The sequence below is a fragment of the Amphibalanus amphitrite genome, unplaced genomic scaffold, assembly GCF_019059575.1.
Source record: "Amphibalanus amphitrite isolate SeventyFive unplaced genomic scaffold, NRLGWU_Aamphi_draft 000059F_arrow, whole genome shotgun sequence".
NCBI classification, from domain to species: domain Eukaryota; kingdom Metazoa; phylum Arthropoda; class Thecostraca; order Balanomorpha; family Balanidae; genus Amphibalanus; species Amphibalanus amphitrite.
Window position 1 is genome coordinate 301738 of NW_024881555.1, and position 15992 is coordinate 317729.

General features: G+C 48.6%; 2 protein-coding genes across 3 annotated transcripts; one reads left to right on the forward strand and one right to left on the reverse strand.

The window, feature by feature from the left end:
- Positions 1-469: 469 nt before the first annotated feature.
- Positions 470-12920, forward strand: LOC122378429 (WW domain-containing adapter protein with coiled-coil homolog). Of its 2 annotated transcripts, XM_043359472.1 has the most exons (10): positions 470-641; positions 5964-6163; positions 6476-6630; positions 7087-7348; positions 7575-7747; positions 8158-8223; positions 10061-10301; positions 11305-11465; positions 11904-12031; positions 12342-12920. In XM_043359472.1, exons 1-10 carry the CDS (start codon positions 601-603, stop codon positions 12415-12417), a joined length of 1503 nt encoding a protein of 500 aa, XP_043215407.1. In that variant the 5' UTR covers positions 470-600; the 3' UTR covers positions 12418-12920. The 2 variants fall into 2 exon arrangements, with proteins under 2 accessions (XP_043215407.1, XP_043215408.1); XM_043359473.1 differs by lacking the exon at positions 8158-8223.
- Positions 12921-13127: 207 nt separating this feature from the next.
- Positions 13128-15718, reverse strand: LOC122378430 (protein arginine N-methyltransferase 6-like). The gene is made up of 3 exons (XM_043359474.1): positions 15367-15718; positions 15025-15112; positions 13128-14319 (listed from the first exon to the last, which is right to left on the reverse strand). Exons 1-3 carry the CDS (start codon positions 15513-15515, stop codon positions 13297-13299), a joined length of 1260 nt encoding a protein of 419 aa, XP_043215409.1. The 5' UTR covers positions 15516-15718; the 3' UTR covers positions 13128-13296.
- Positions 15719-15992: the final 274 nt, after the last annotated feature.

A 15992-nucleotide genomic window follows, 5' to 3' on the forward strand; every position in this document is an offset into this window, starting at 1 on the left:
GGATTGTGATCATCCAGATGGCTGACCTGTACCACCGTGCTGTGTGCAGCACACCATTGCTTCCAAATGGAGCTGTATCAATCACGGAACAGCACTGAACAGCACCTGCTGTGTCTCTTGAACTTCTGTATCAGACTCTTGATATTTTAACCCTACAGTTGCTGAATGGCTGAAGATTGCTATTGCTTAGCTAAGCCTAAAAAGAGCAACAAGTTTTGGGCAATCACTCACCCATACCTTAGTTTACAGCAAAAAAGCAGGTATGGAAACCTTTCAAATCACCAAGTGAAGCAAATCAATGGTTCACTTAACCCCATAAATCCTAATTCTGACAGAAACACTTGTGAATCATCAGTCTGCATCGTGCTTTTCCGTGCCCGACAATTTAGCAGCGCATTTCACCGATCAGCTGATCGTCAAGAACGCTGTGAAGTCGGATTTGGGGGCGGAGCTTAGCGGAGTTCCCGGATGAGCAATGGCGAATGAGTTCGGCAGTGGATAACGCGCGTCTGTGTTTAGATATTCAAGCGTTTCATGTATGGTTAATCGATGTTTTCAACTTATTTTCTGTAATTAACTCGATGAAATAACCTGGCATTGATGGTGATGCATGCTAGGAAACTTCCTCGGCTGAATGATGGGTACGAAATGACCACGTTCTTTCATAATGATAAACGTTCGCCGCATTGTTTCCCCATGCCCTGTTTGAATATTAATTAATCGTTTCACGTGTCCAAATCGACTCAGTGATAATCTTAGCACTCTTGAATCAGATAAATATTACTCGGGCTTTACTTGCAGCGGTGCTAAATAATGTCTTCGGTTTTTTTCATTTGGTCGTAATTTTGCACTTAACTTGAATTATCTTGATCTATCAGCATGCTGGCAGTATCTTTGCATTTTTGCCATCTTTTTTATGAGCATTTTGTAGGCTGTGCTGTTCGCTTATTAAAGACTAATGATTTGCAGGTAGGTTTCCAGGTACCCGCCTCATGATATCAGTAGGCGGAACTATGGTCAAGCGTACCCATTTTCGGGAACGCATTTGCGTTCCCATGTTTGGGAACGAGAAACCCAAATATGGGAACGCCATGTAGGCATTATTTAAAACAAGAAAAAGAACCGTTAAATGACGTCCAAAAAATATAAAACGATCGTGAACCGCCTGATATTTGTCTCAATATTGTTGGGAAAGAGTTTGATATTGTAAGGCCCATCGTAGTTTCAAATCGTTCTCCTATTTCTAAAGCAGTCCATCATCCGGGCCGCGAGCCCAAATTTGGGAACGCTCTCGTACACTGGCGCTGCAAGCGTTCCTTATTATGGGAACGGCGTATCCAAAATTGGGAACGATTTCACCGACGCCTTTCAGGGGCTCTTTTCATTAACAAGCATCACGTCCAACGCCGCAAATTATTGTTAACGCAACAATCATCAGATGACCTTTCCGGCAAGAACGTCGCATGTTTCGCCCGGTCTTCTGCGCTTTTATTCCCGTCGATCTCGCAGCGGGCACGCCCCCCTCTGCAGGATTACGTAATTCACAACGTTCAGCGACGTTCAACAAGGTCTTCCATACTTATATCCACCGTCCGCGCCGAGGGTGGAGACATGTCAAGCACCTGTCTGTTTATCACCGATAGTTGACGAGCACAAGAAAGTATCCAAAAATGGGAACGCTGAATATGTTACACCCTCAAAACACTAGTCCCAATGAAAATCTAGTTTTTTCCTTTCTTAATGAGTGTAAGTGGCAAAAGGCCTGGTAGGATGGGCACGAGGAATGATCGAAATCAGCATAAAAATTATAAATAAGCCACACAGAGCGACCTATATAAGAGAAATTCCCCCAAAACGATCATGCTTAGAAACACGGAAGACAAAAACCACGCTCATGACGCTCCTTATAAAACAACGCTAAACAGCTAGCATCCAAATAAAATGTCTTTCCGGGCTGATAAAACACAGCTGAATAATTTTAAACCACTGAAACTGAGTTTACAACAGTAGTTCGGTAAAATCACTGACGTTCCACGCGGTCGTGCGCCCCGACACCAAAAGTCAACAATATTACCTCGGGACTGTCCGCGTGTTCGCTTGCATATGTCAGCATCTGGTGTCGCTAATATGAAACTTCATAACCAGGCGAAAATTATTATACTTGACCTCAAAATGTAAAAAACGCTTCATTTTCCTTAAAAGTGCATGTTAAATGTAGTATAACCAATGTTTTCACCATTCCCTCATTTCAAAAAATCGTTAAAAATATCATTCGACGGTCAATTTCCTTGTTCAACGGTCAGATTAAAGATAATTTTATAGAGACTTAGTAGATACTTAAATTAGCGTGCACTTTTTTGAGACGTGATGCACTAATGAGTTTTAGTGGGCGAACGGCCGAAAAATTACCTTCCGTTCTCATAAATGGGAACGCCCGTTCCCATATTTGGGAACTCTGTTCCCAAAAATGGGAACGTTCCTATATTTGGGTACTCATGACCATAGTTCCACCTACTGATATACGCACCTTGCAGCGTGCTAGCAGCAAGCTGATAATTGGTGGCCATTCACTACTTATATCTTAAGTTTTTCTTACCTTGACTTTCAAGGAAAAATTACCACTTTTAACATGGGGTTTTCAATTTGAATGGCAGTTTTGTAGTTTGAGCTGAGACATAGCATCATTCTGAAGCTTTTACACCCCAACAATCGCCGTACCAAAAGATGTATTAATTCTAGTTCTGAAATCATTCCCTTAGGAGGAATTCAATGCCTTACTCAACAATCCAAAGAATGCAACCACCTCTGGCAGCGGCCAGTCATCAGCCAATCAGCATTCCATTTTGTTTTGAACTAGGTGTTGGTACGTAATATGATTGGTCAACACATAAAAAACTTCTGCTGCAAACACTATTAAAAAGATGAAAAATAGTTCCTCCTATGTGAAAATATTTCAAAAATATGTTTGTAAATATTAAGATTATTTTCTTTTTGATCATTTTAAGTACCGTAAAATGGGGTGTTAAGGGACAGTGGGGTGATAAGGGACAGTTGCGTGGGAAAAACTTTGAGTCATGTTAGGTTCCTTATTTGAGAAGGTTAAATAAAAACTTGAGTGTGGTTGTTGACACTGTTTTGTTCTTGACTACTGGACAAAATGGCATGGTTTTTCATGCAAGTGATTTGGTTTAAAAATGGTTTTGAAAATCATGCTACGTTTTCACAAAATTGAGACATCTCCAAAACTCTGTGTGTACCACATAAACTAGTAGGTGTACAGGTAAAAGGAATGCATAGGTGTATTGTCACATGTATTTCACATGTTTCCTGAAAAACTTATACAAATCCACCCATTCATTCATCATTCTCTTCCTCTTTTCTGGACACATGCATATTTTGAGGTGGATGTGGTGTGCTAAGGGACAGGGAAGAAAAAATAAAAAATAAAATATAAATCTAATTTCATAAAGTTTTCTTTCAGTATGCATGGAAAACATCAAATTCCACATAAAATGCTGGCAAGTTCATGCCTCCATCTCTAACACATCTTAAGTTATATAACAAAACACCTCAAAACTCCCTTAACACTCTCTTTTACAATGATGGGTCAATGAGGACTGATATAGGTAAATGGGATGTCATCATAAAAAGGCCAAAACAAAGAGGGCAACATAATGACAAGTGACTAGGGTTTGTTCCCGTCGCTCCTCCAACCTCCTCCAAGCTCCTCTAACCTCCTCTCGTTTCAAAAAATCGTTCCCGTCGCTCCTCCAAGCTCCTCCAAGCTCATCTTGATTTCACATCTCACCACCACTATTTGCCTCCTCCCTCATCCCAAACGAAAGTTGGATTTTTGGAGGAGACTCTGCGTAGACATATTTGACGCACGTAATACAAATGTGGATTGTTTATAAATGAGATTTGAGGGAAGTGGAATTGATTTTAGTGATCGATGAGGATGGGATATCTTTCAATAGTAATGCTCGATATAAATATATGGTTATTTGATTTGAAAGAGATTGTTAACTCTAAATTACTGTTTGCGCGCCATAAATCGCCGACCGTTACAGCCCGCAAACAGCTGATTTCCTCGCAAAAATGTTCCCGTGGCTCCTCTGAAACGGCTCTCCTCCAAGCTCATCCAACCTCATCCGAGATTTTTTGGGAGGAGCGACGGGAACAGACCCTAGCTTTTAATTGGGTTTTTGTTGATGACAGAAGGGTACTTTTTGGTTCTGTTTACCTTATAATTAGCACATCTTCCAGAAGCGTAAACTCCATTACATGTAATTGGCTAAAAAGGCCATTAGTGGTGAATGAACCTGACTTGTTTGTGACAGAATATGCAAAACATTTCAATGAATAAATTGTGCGCCCTTTCACACCCAAATAGTGGGCATTTGATGACCATTTCTTGGAATAATATAGGTGTCCCTTAACACCCCACATTGGGGTGCTAAGGGACAGTGATGAAAAATAATAAAAAATAATATGCATGTATATATTTTAAAACTTTAATGTAGCAGGCATGTAAAGCACCAAATTCCACATAAAATGCTGACAAGTTGATGCTTCTATCCCCAACCCTTCTTGAGTTGTATAACAAAACACCTCAAAACTGTCCCTTAACACCCCGTTTTACGGTATAAGAAATCATAAAACTGTTGCAAAAAAAAAAACTAATTTGAGTGAAGTTGTATGTTCATAAAGGTTAAAGGTTTTTGCACATAAGACCAGGGCGTGGGTAGGGATTTCATGCATTTGTCTTGTTCAACAATGCAATTCTAAAATATGCTTAATGATATAACTGGAGTAAGGACAATGAAGGCTCAGAGTTACAGAAAGAGAAAGAGCAGAGGGGTGGGGTTTGAGTCATTGGTCATGTAACTACCCCAGCAATTTCCTCAAGCTCTGCGTGCACAATGCTGCTTGGTTTGGCTGCGTGGATATTGCCTGTTGTGTTTTTTAATGGAAGTGCACATATTTTTTAAATATTTATCACTTATTTGTAAAATCAATTCAGATTGATACCGATAAAAGAAGAATTAAGTGATACCTATTGTATTTAAAGAAAAATACATCTTGTCATCCTTTTGGAATGATTGGTTCAAAAGTTCCAAGGTTATATAAGTTCTATTTGCCAGTTTTCCACCACCTACCAATCAAACAAGTAACAGATGCTAAATGGTGCAAATATGATAACCACTCTTCATAGCCATTGACAAATCAAGACTTATAAGTTTGTTAAATGTGGAATCTGTGAAAAGCATTTTCAGCTTTGTTTAAACTGTACCCTATTTTAAGTAAAGCTAACTAAAATTTAATGAACCAGTGATGAAAGGAAATTGAAGATAAGTCTGATTGCAATGTAAAACTGCTTCACCTGTCTCACCTTTTTTTCTAAAATGGTTTTAAGCCTCATGGTACCATGGAACTCAATTTAGGCTTAAATTGTCATGGGATAGTTCTTAAGATTGTCATTTTAATATAAATTGTTCTACTTAATTAAAGGTAAGGCAAGGCTGGATATCATTATTGCCATGTTTTAGCAGCCCATGACAAATGATGTCAGTTACTTTGGTAATATTAATCATTTTTGCAAATTATCTGACATTGAGTGCTAGATAATGTGTACTTTTGCATACCAGATTCCAGAAATTTCACTTAGTCTCACCTATGGTATGTCACGAAAATACCTCACTAAAAGGGGGGAGGATGAGAGTGGAAAATTGCCTAGTCAGACCAAGACCAAAACTGTGGTGTCCCAATGAAATGATGGTGATAAGTGAGTGCTACAAATGTGTGCTGCACACTTTTCCTGTGTTAAGTTGATATTTTGGTTTGTGTTGTTTTAATTTTGTGACAATGAGACATCAAATTTCCATGGGGTGTCAATTTAAAATTGACCATCACGTCCTTAGTCATTCTCCACTCTGACACCTAGCCTCTGCCTCCATTCACAGCTACAGTGCAAAGTCCGGGTACGATGAGATGCTGGTGCACACCTCTCCCAACGGCAAGCCGAGCTACACACGCAGCGTCAGCCCGGACTCGCGCTCCCAGAGTCCGCGCTACGCGAGCAGCAAGTCGTCGTACCACCGCGACGGCCGACTCAAAGACTACCGGGACCACCGCGACTACCGAGACAGAGACAGGCACAGAGGTCAGACACGAGCCGCGTACTGCTGCAAGTGGGGAACCGCCCGTGGGAAATGAAAAAGCTAATTCTGCCACTCTTATTGTGTAGTGATTTCTTAATGTTGGCACTAACTTACTAAGTGTATTGGTCGTGATGCCTCAATGTTAGCGAAGGAAAGGGAGGGAAACGAAAAATTGTGCCCTTGTGTTAACTGATGGCAAATACGCCAAGAGGGCTTGAAAACCTTTTGGTCAGTTTCTACCTTTTTATACATCTTGAGATTCGGTTATCACTGGTGTTACATAGGTCTTTTGACCGTGGTTGGTCGCGTTTCAGCTTCTGAGAGCAGTCCTCGAGACCGGGACCGGGACCGTGATCGAGACCGGGACCGGGACCGCTACAGAGACCGGGAGAGGGACCGGGACCGAGAGCGAGACAGGGACCGCGACTCGAGCCGCTCGTACGAGCGGTCAGACAGGGACAGATCAGAGGTGGGTGCTCGACTAGGCGTGTCCTGTGCTGACGGGCGCTTCATGGTCGTGATCATTTGTGCTTCGTATATTTTGTGCCGTCGTTTGGCGGCTCGTTTTGCTTGCTTAAATGCCTTCTAGGCTAGATTGATCGTGTGCAGTGATTCCTGCGTACGATGTGGTTGTCAGGGTGAGCTTATGAAACTCTAATAAAGAGCCAATAAGCATGTTCATTTTTGGATCCTCTCATGTCACTGGAATACAAACATGGCATAATCAAACAAACATGGTCTGTTAATTTTTGGTTCAATCTGTGACCTGTTTTGTCAAGTTGCATATTTATTTTTAGCTGATAATAAAGCATGGACAAACAGTATCAAAGGGAATTATGATTCACCATATTTCTCTAGTTTTCTGTTTCTGTAACCTACTGGCCCTCCACGCCACATCTCTTCCACTGTCTCTGTCCGTCCCCAGGTGCGCAGGGACGACCGGCCGTCGCGCGTCGGGTCCTGGACGGAACACGTCTCTTCGTCGGGCAAAAAGTACTACTACAACTCGACGACGGAGGTGTCCCAGTGGGACAAGCCGCGCGAGTGGCTGGAGGCGGAGCGGCGCGAGCTTCGCGACTCTGAGCCGGGCCCGCACCAGCGGCCGGCGCCGGGCGCGGCCACCCCGGCGGCGGCCGGATCGGCCGGCGCCGCGGCGGCCGCCTCCGCAGCAGCGGACACAAAGTCAGGTGCGTGGCAGTGTTGACCGAGCAGAGACCCGACGCTTGTGGAACGGGGCGGAGGCTGGAGATGTCAGCTGGGGTGGTGGGGCTCGGCTATTTGAGTTCCTATGGCCGTATGCCCAATCAGTCAGCCACAGTTCACATGCTGACAGCTTCCACCGTAAGCTATCCACCTGCCTGGGATGACATGTTCTCTATCCACAGGCTGATCACATGTCCCCTCCGCCCACAGGCTATGACCGAGTGTCGGTGGGCGCCGGCGCTCGGCGCGACTCTGGCAGCGAGAGTCGCGAGGTGGGCACGCCGCGGGACAGCGGCAGCCGCGCGCACCGCGACAGGGCCGAGCAGCGCGCCGACCGGCTGCGGCGGCGCTCCGACGAGCCGCGCACCAACGGACAGACACAGGTACGCCCAGAGAGCGGGCTCCCACCCCACTGCAGTGGGGTGGGAGGACAGGGTGTCTGAGGGGCCCTGGACGGGCGGACTGGGGCGGGGCGGGGCGAGAGCTGGATACTACCTGTCTACTTTCTAGTAGTGTTATGTTCAACATTGTGTTCTCATTTTATTTCAGTTGGATTGCATTTGGTATTTGACTCTTTTTTCATTTACAACTGTCTCATTGTGCCCGTTTTTCTATTAGTTTTCTAGCCTACATTTGCACATCATCATGTCTTGTCAAGTATGTTTGTTATGCATTATAATTTGTCGGCGGTGGGCGTCCTGCTCGACTATCCTCTCATGCACCGTCCGCGCCGGTCCGCTCCTGGCGTCGGTGCCGGCGCCGCGCGCTGAGTGGCTCCGTGTCCCGGTTCCAGAGACACCGCCGCGCTGGGAGGAGTCGCCGGTGCCGCTGGCAGCGCCGCCGGCGCGCCGTCAGACCCGTGAGTCCTGGCCCCGCCGCTCCTCGCCGCCGTCCCTCCCAGGCGGCATCCTGCCCCGCCTCAGTCATAGCGGCCAGCGTTAGCTTCCCTTCCCCAGGCGGCATCCTGCCCCGCTTCACAGTCACAGCGGCCAGCGAGCGGAGCTCCGAACCCGCCGGCCTTTCTTGCCCGCTTCACAGTCGCCTCAGCGCGTACAGCTTTCTCTGCCAGCGCGTAATAGCTCTTCCCCTTTCTTGCCGGCTTCCTGCCCCGCTTCGAAGCGCCAGCCGCCAGCGCGTTTAGCTCTCTCCCAGTCGGAATCCTACCCCGCTTCACATAGTTCAACCTCAGCGCGTGAAGCAATCTCCCCGCCTCACTCTCAGCGCTTAAAGCTCTTCCCTCTCCCAAGCAGCTTCCTTTTCTGCACATAGCTCCAGCTGCCAGCGCGTGAAGCTCTCTCCCTTGCTACGGCCTCCCCTACCTCCCGTTCCGCTACACGGTCAGCGTTAGCTGCCAGCGCGTGTAGCTCTCTCCCCTCCTACGGCCTCCCCTGCCTCCCGTCCCGCTACACGGTCAGCGCTAGTTGCCAGTGCGTGTAGCTCTCTCCCCTCCCTAGCGCAGTCCGGCCTCCCCTGCCTCCGTCCGGTGCCGGCTTCCCTATCCCTCCGCCGACCCTCCCGTAGGTAACAGTTAGTAATTAGCGGCCCCTGTGTTTGTCCGATCCTCCCCCTGTGACGCGTCCCCCGCCGTTCCCCCTGTGGTGCTCCCCCGTGTGACAAACAGTGGACATTGGACAGCTGTCTTCTGTGTGCAGATTCCCCCGTAGAAGTCTTACTAGTTTTCGAATAACCTGTGTCAGCAAGTGAACTGGTGTGGGTTGTTAGAGAAGTGTCGATACATGCAAGAACTTTCATAGATGAAAAAGATGCCTGTAGGCTAGTCCAAGGCCGTATAGGCTAGTCTGTTCATGCGGAGTGTTTGCTGAATGATAATTACAAATGTAGCCGAGCTGTATTTCATAGTTAGTGGCTCATGTCTAAGATGCACGGATTTTCGGAATCCGCCTTGTTTTTTTTTTTTTGGAACCTTGCAGCGGTGGTAAGTCATGGAATCATCGCAGCATTTTGCACTTTTATGGAATCAAAAAGTTTATTTAAAAAAAATGTATCGTTGTCGACGTCTGTTGTGTGAAAGGTTTTGTGAGGCATTGTATTGGTCATCATTTATATTCAGATCGAAGTCCACTTTATTGCCCTTGTTCACTGGTCATTAAGACGACTTCTCGAATTTCCCGGCTTGAACAGTTGTACCAGTAACTAAGATTTCTCTGTCGCGCTATCCCGGTTTAGTCCTCGTCACTCCTCAGCCTTTCCTGTCAAAATCACCAGCAGACAAGTGTTTTGCACAGTGACTAAAGCTGAGCTGAACGATGATCATCAAAGAACGAGATATTATACCACACTTATTTAAAGCGCTGCATCAAATACTCCTTTCATACTACAAATTGTATTCCATACTCCAAAACTGAAAAACTCCCATCAAATACTCCATCAAATACCTACATCAAGTTACACCTAACAAACTGAAAGATATTTTAGTTTGTGTGCACCTCTGATTGGCCTCTTGTCGGCTGCATTGCCAACTGGTACTGCGAGGGTGAGATCACAAGCTCTTATCCCGTAACCAGCTGTAATCTACAGGGGCCACTGCGGGAAATCCAACACCGCCGCAGTAGGACCTGAAGATCTGACCTTGCCCTGTCCCCCACCCGTGTGACGATCTGACCTGACCTTACCTCGTCCCGGACCTGCAGTGGTATATGATAGCCTAACCGGACCCGACCGCTCCGCACCCACAGCAGGACATGGAGATCTCTTCAGGCGACAGCACGCCCACGGAGGAGGCGGCGTGCGGCGGCGGCGGTCTGTCGGAGGCCGCCGCGCCTCGGCTGGCCAGCCTGACGGCCGTCAGCCTGTCAGCGGCGCTGCCGCGGCTCCTGGAGGCGGCACCGGGCGGTGAGACGCCGCCGGCGGAGGACCGCGGCCCGCCCACACCGACACTCTCCGAGCCCGTGGACACGCCCGACCGGCGAGCCGACCGTGAGTGGACGGGGAAGGGGGGGGGGAGTGCGAATTTTAGTGGAAAGGAGAAGGAAGAGGAACCAGATTGAGATGGAAAAGGGAGGGGGAGTGAAATCTGTCTGTACAGAATTGAGTGGGGTTCTTTCGTTGGTCGTTTGGTGTAGAGGGGTGGTAGGCGGACTGATTTGGTGAACTTGTGTTGGTATTGAGGGATAATTTAGCGAGTCCATACACTGCAGAACAACTATTACCCGACAGTCAACGGTTCATCATGCCAACATACCGTGCAGTGCGCAGTTGAGCTTCGAATCAAAGTCAAAAGTATCAGTAGGCCGAGGTTGCTACAGTCTAAAGGTATCGCAGGCGGCTGTGAGGTCGGTTCGGAGGAGATGGGCCACGACGAGGGACCACGGAACCATAAGTTCACGGCCGAGACTGGGCTCGAAGGACGGCCGGCCGCTCGGCGGTAACTGGACCCGATTGGCCGCTGATTGGTAAATGCGGTTCGGCGCACCGCTGTAATGTCGACACCAAGTTGACACGTCCCTGAGGTGATCGATTCCCTGGTCGAGGGTAGTGGTCAAGGGCAGTCGGCTGTTCTCGCATAATGCTGCGGAATTCAGAGCTGCGCACTCTGCGACAGAAATCTTCGAGAGAAGATGAATTAAATCGGAGAAGATGAATTAAATCGGCTTGGCGGAAGGGTTGTCCTTATGCGGCTATTGGGAACTTTGGGTGCAGCTTTAATTTCTTACCAGGAGCTCCTAACGGGTCGTTTGGTTTTCCAGGTGTCTATCGTTTGATCATGCTCTGTTTTCTTACCCGCGTTTAGAAGTTCTTCAATTTATTTTAACTGCCATGGATGTCATGGCGAGAAAATTCTGGTTCACAGGTCGTGTAGTGTCAAATATGCGCTCAATGCTCATATTCATTTATTAAGCTGGTTAAGTGGAAGGACACTCGTGTTGTCCCGTTTTCGTGCCCTGACGCCCCCCCCCCCCCGCCCTGCTCCGTCGCGCAGTGGCGAGTCCGTGCAGCAGCATCAGCAGCCTGCAGCAGTCGAGTCTGGCGGCGCTGCGGCCGGCCGTGGCGCCGCAGCTCACGCCGGCTCATTTCCAATACTACAGCGAGAACCTGATCCAGCACGTGGTCCAGTGGCCGGCCACGCTGATGGAGAAACAGGTGAGCTGGCTCATCCGGTTCATTCGGGTGTCCGTCCGAACAGAGGTTTGGGGAAGGTCATCGTGGCTGGGTGGTGGGTGGGTGGTTAAAGAATCGTGGCAGAAGTGGAGGGCAATTACTGCTATTTGTAATGCGGATCAATGGACAGGGTTTGTCGAAATCACTTATCCTGCTTCCGCCAGGCATTGTCATGTGACTGTACCTCTCATGAACTGACCCAGCTGCTGCTGGGCTGCGTTGGGCTTTCTGGTTATTTACCTGCATTGACGAACCTGCTCACCATCACATTTCTTTCGCCTTCTTTATTTATTGGGCTTTTTGGTGGCTTGCGCTGTTGTCACGCCTCTTACGTCCTTCTCCGAGCTTTATTTTCTCACGCTACCTTCGGTCGTCATTGGTCTGCTGTTGACTGACCATTGCTCTCCCCTGACTGCGCAGGCCAACCGAACCAGCGCCGAGGCGTGCCACGTGGCCAGCCTGCTGATGACCAAGGCGGCCACCGACCTCAAGATGGCCCGCTCTTTAGTGAGACTGGCAGAGATTCAGGCCACGCTACAGGAACAAAGGTAAGAGACTGGCCGAGATTTATGGCGCGCTACAGAAGCAAATATATGGCCGTCTTGTTCTGGGGTATGATGTTCATTGGGATATTGTGTGGTTGTACTCAGCTGCTCATTTGATTTCAAATGAAATTTTGGTTCGATTTGGACAGATTTTGGTTCATTTTGACCTCTGGGGTTCAGTTGAGGCGTCGGCCTACCACAGCAAGGTGATTTCGGCGGTTGAATTTAGTTACATAACTTTCAGCAGTCATTATCAGCATTGGACTCCTTCCCCCTGTCTGATGCGATCCGTCTGTGTGTGCGTCTGTTTCAGGATCCTCTTCCTGCGACAGCAGATCCACGAGCTGGACGAGCTCAAGTCTCAGAACTCGTTCATGTCCGACACCTAGCGACGGCGGCGGTCACATTGCGCGCCACCCAACCTTGTGATAGCCGCCGCCACACATTCCACGACCAGCAGGCCGAGCGGGCGGCCGCCGCCGGGCGCCGCGCCGCCTCCCCACCCTCTCAGGGGCCACCATCCGCGCCGGCCGGCCTTTTAGCTTTTATCTGGTCCTCGACGCTGTGTCTTAGTTCACTTCACGCTGGCGTCCCCGACTGTTGAGTGTCGCGCGGCCCGCGAAGCCGCCGGCGCCGGTGGCGGCGCCACTGCCCCGGGCGAGCGGACCGGCCGGCGGTCGTGCGCGGCGCGCGCGCGCTATTTATTCAGGGGGCGCTGGGCGCGCGCGCGCGCGGGCGGTCCGCCGGCGCGGCCGGTGTCCTCTCTGTAATGTTTGTACAGCCGTGGGTGTCGCGCCGCGCCGGGCACAGACTGTGTGCGTGTGTGTGTATTGTACGGCATGGTTGCGGTCAATTCCACGGAGAAACTGAATGAATAAAACGATATGTGAAATAGTTTTGTTTTAAAAGTGGGGGGCGAAGGTGCGTGTGACTCGCTGTGGAGCTGGCGGAGTCCTGGCTTGGACAGACGTGGGGAAACAGGTGCCGCGCTATTAGGCTCGACGAAGTCTCGGGAATGCAATGAAACACAAAACGGCAGCATATGGGCAGTTTGGACAGGAAGCGGTTGGAAGTTGCTGGAGTAATTGATGACCACTAATGGCGCGTGCACCAATGTATTTTCTTAGGTACACTCGCAACCAATTCGCAACTTTTTATAAAATATAGATTATCAAAATGACAACGCTCAACACGCCACGCGGTTTCCCATTGAGGAGAGCCCATTCACATGACTTATCACGGTATCCTAGCAGCCCTCCACTAGCCCTTTATCCAGTGCCGTCCATAACCCACTGAATACTTCTGGAATCCCCGTCCCCCACAGCGAGGTCGACACTAAACCGCCAGTTTCTCGGGTGTTTCGGGTCTGGCCTCATAACCATCGGACACTGCACTGTCGAGTCCTGGTCGACGTTCACCGGCTCCAGAGGTAGCACCGTCTGACCCCAGTGGGTCTCCGTGACGTACGGGGACGTACTCAGCTCGTCTCCGCCCGGGAAGTGCACGTCAAACCACAGCGCGAGGCCCGTCAGCTGCGCGCGCCCGAAGCTTTGCAGTTCGACTGCCGGAGCGCGCAGCTCGCGGAGTTCCTCTGCTCGTACCGTGCGGAGGTTCAGATCACACACTGTGGCCGCGTGCGAGTGCAGCTCCTCGGGAAGGAGCGCGCAGACGCGGGCCGGGAGGTCGCTCCAGCGGCGCCGCTCCTCCACCTCCGCCAGGCAGGTCATCCTCACCTTGTACCGGTCGTACACGCCGCGCCAAAACTGCGCGCCGCCGGTCTCCAGCGCCAGCTCCGGTGCAGTGCACAGCGCCATCCTCAGAACGGCACGCTCGGGGAACAGCGCGCCACCGGGCCGCAGCCAGCGGTCGCGCGCCACCAGCACCGAGTCCAGCATGGACTCGTACAGCAGCGCGTGGCCCATCCACTCGCTGACGATCACATCCACCTGCTCCGGGAGTTCAGCCTCCTCCGCGCGGCACTGCAGCACGCGAATACGGTCCGAGTAGCCGTTCTCGGCCGCCACAGCGCGCGCGAACTCGGCCGCACCGCTGGCATCGACGGCGTACACTCGCCGGGCGCCGGCCAGGCAGCAGAACACGCTCAGGATGCCGGTGCCGCAGCCCACGTCCAGAACCACCTTCCCGTAGAAGAGCGGGTAGTTGGTGAGGATGGCGTGCCGGTAGGCCTGTGTGCGCGCAGAGTCGTCGATCATCGTACGGTGGATGTCCAGCCCGCTGTATGAGGCAAAATAGTCGCGATCGACGGCTGGGTTGGACGGGGGTATCTTCAGCTGTGAAGGAGAGGTTGGTTGTAACCAGAACTGTCAGAGAGTGGTGTGGGAAAGCCCCTGAAATGATAAGTAAATGTGAGCAAAACTTTGTAGAGCTATTTTCTTCAAATGACAAATAATAACCCAAAAGGAGCAAAAGCATAAGAACTAAGCATGTACTATGGTGAAAGGCACTCACTACAATTGACCAAATCAAAATATTGACTACAATAGTTTAAAGTGACCATCCCACCTTAACATTAGTTTTGAGTTGAGATAGCCAAATTGGTGGCCATGGCCTGAAAATACCGGTTTGGGCACTCACAACATCGAAAAATGCTTTAATTCGGAGATATGGAATTTCAAACTTGCAGTTTTCGGATTCTAAGGGGCTAATGCATTGGTATGCCCCCTTAGAATTTGTGACGTCAGCGGAGATCTAACGATTTTTAAATGTTTTACTAAAACGTTTGGTAGCACGCGGTGGTATATGCTGCTTTGCGCGCAACAAATGCCGCACTTTCAAATAAAGTCGCTAGGAACAGCGGAGATCCCAAAAAGTAAACAAAAGTAAAAGTCTAATATCTTGAAAACCGGTGAATATTTTTCGATGAAATTTGGCAGATATTCGTTTTTGCTCTTTCTGAACCGAGCGACACCACTTTCATGCCAATTCATTAACTTTTTTGAAGGTGGGAGGGTCCCTTTAACTTTCCTTGTGCTTACCTCAGTGCCAGGCTTCTCAAAGTTTTGTTGGTTGCCTTTCTTTGAGCCTGCGTCATCGCCATTGCCATTTATTGACATCTCAGAATTGCTGTAATCAGAAATATGCACATTTATCATAGACAACCGATTTTGAAAAAAACTTAGAAAGAAACAATACTGGGACCTACATAAAAACTAACCACATCCAATTGCAATAGTTCAGAGTCAAGTGTCTTAATTTGTTCAAAATAAAAGATATAGCTGTAGCTTGTCAAGTTGTAGCTTGTTCAATTCATGTTCGCACTCGCCTTTGCTGTCTAGGACCTACAGCATGTCTAATGACTCTTGCCATCCAAAACTCACCAGGATTTAGTAGTTTTGCTAATTAAGGCGTGATTTCGGACTTGAGTTTCAGCATCAGCATGGGAATCAGCCTGAGACTTAAATTTCTTAGCATTCAAATCGTCCAAATCTGTCACCCTACTTTCTTGATTCGCAAGTCTTTTCGACATTTTTCAACACATTGGTTAGTGCAAATCCCTTTACTAGTTACTTAGTTAGTGTGCTTCCCAAATATCTTAACTGATCTTAACGCCTGGAAATGACTTACGTCATTACATTATTACATTATATTGACTTCAATCGAAATAAATTTGAATTGAAACACCACACCAAACCAAAACACATTTCATTTCATTTCATTTTCATTTGATTTGTTTTCATTGTGCTCCAGTTTCGTACCAATCGCGTCATCTATGTATGCCTTGAGGGCTACCATATTGTGCTATAGTGCGGGAAGATAAATAGAAAACTTGAGCATTGAGTTTGAGGAGCATAATTGAGGAGGATCATGCGCGTGGTAAAACTCTTACACGGCCTTGTGGTGAATGGAGGTAAGGCGCAAGAGGTATCGATGTCTTATAAACAGATGTCCCACTGACAAACACAACACGTTACAAACAAATCGTGATACCCTCCCTCGCCTTCCC

Bases quoted from the DNA above. Each gene is read 5' to 3' on its own strand.
- LOC122378430 (XM_043359474.1), bottom strand. From the start codon at position 15,515: ATGTCGAAAAGACTTGCGAATCAAGAAAGTAGGGTGACAGATTTGGAC. The intron at 15,113-15,366 runs GTGAGTTTTGGA...TTCTGATTACAG, and splicing joins AGCAAAACTACTAAATCCTG to CAATTCTGAGATGTCAATAA. The intron at 14,320-15,024 runs GTAAGCACAAGG...TCTCCTTCACAG, and splicing joins TTGAGAAGCCTGGCACTGAG to CTGAAGATACCCCCGTCCAA.
- LOC122378429 (XM_043359472.1), top strand. From the start codon at position 601: ATGGTGATGCATGCTAGGAAACTTCCTCGGCTGAATGATGG. The intron at 642-5,963 runs GTACGAAATGAC...CTCCATTCACAG, and splicing joins CTTCCTCGGCTGAATGATGG to CTACAGTGCAAAGTCCGGGT. The intron at 12,032-12,341 runs GTAAGAGACTGG...CGTCTGTTTCAG, and splicing joins GCCACGCTACAGGAACAAAG to GATCCTCTTCCTGCGACAGC.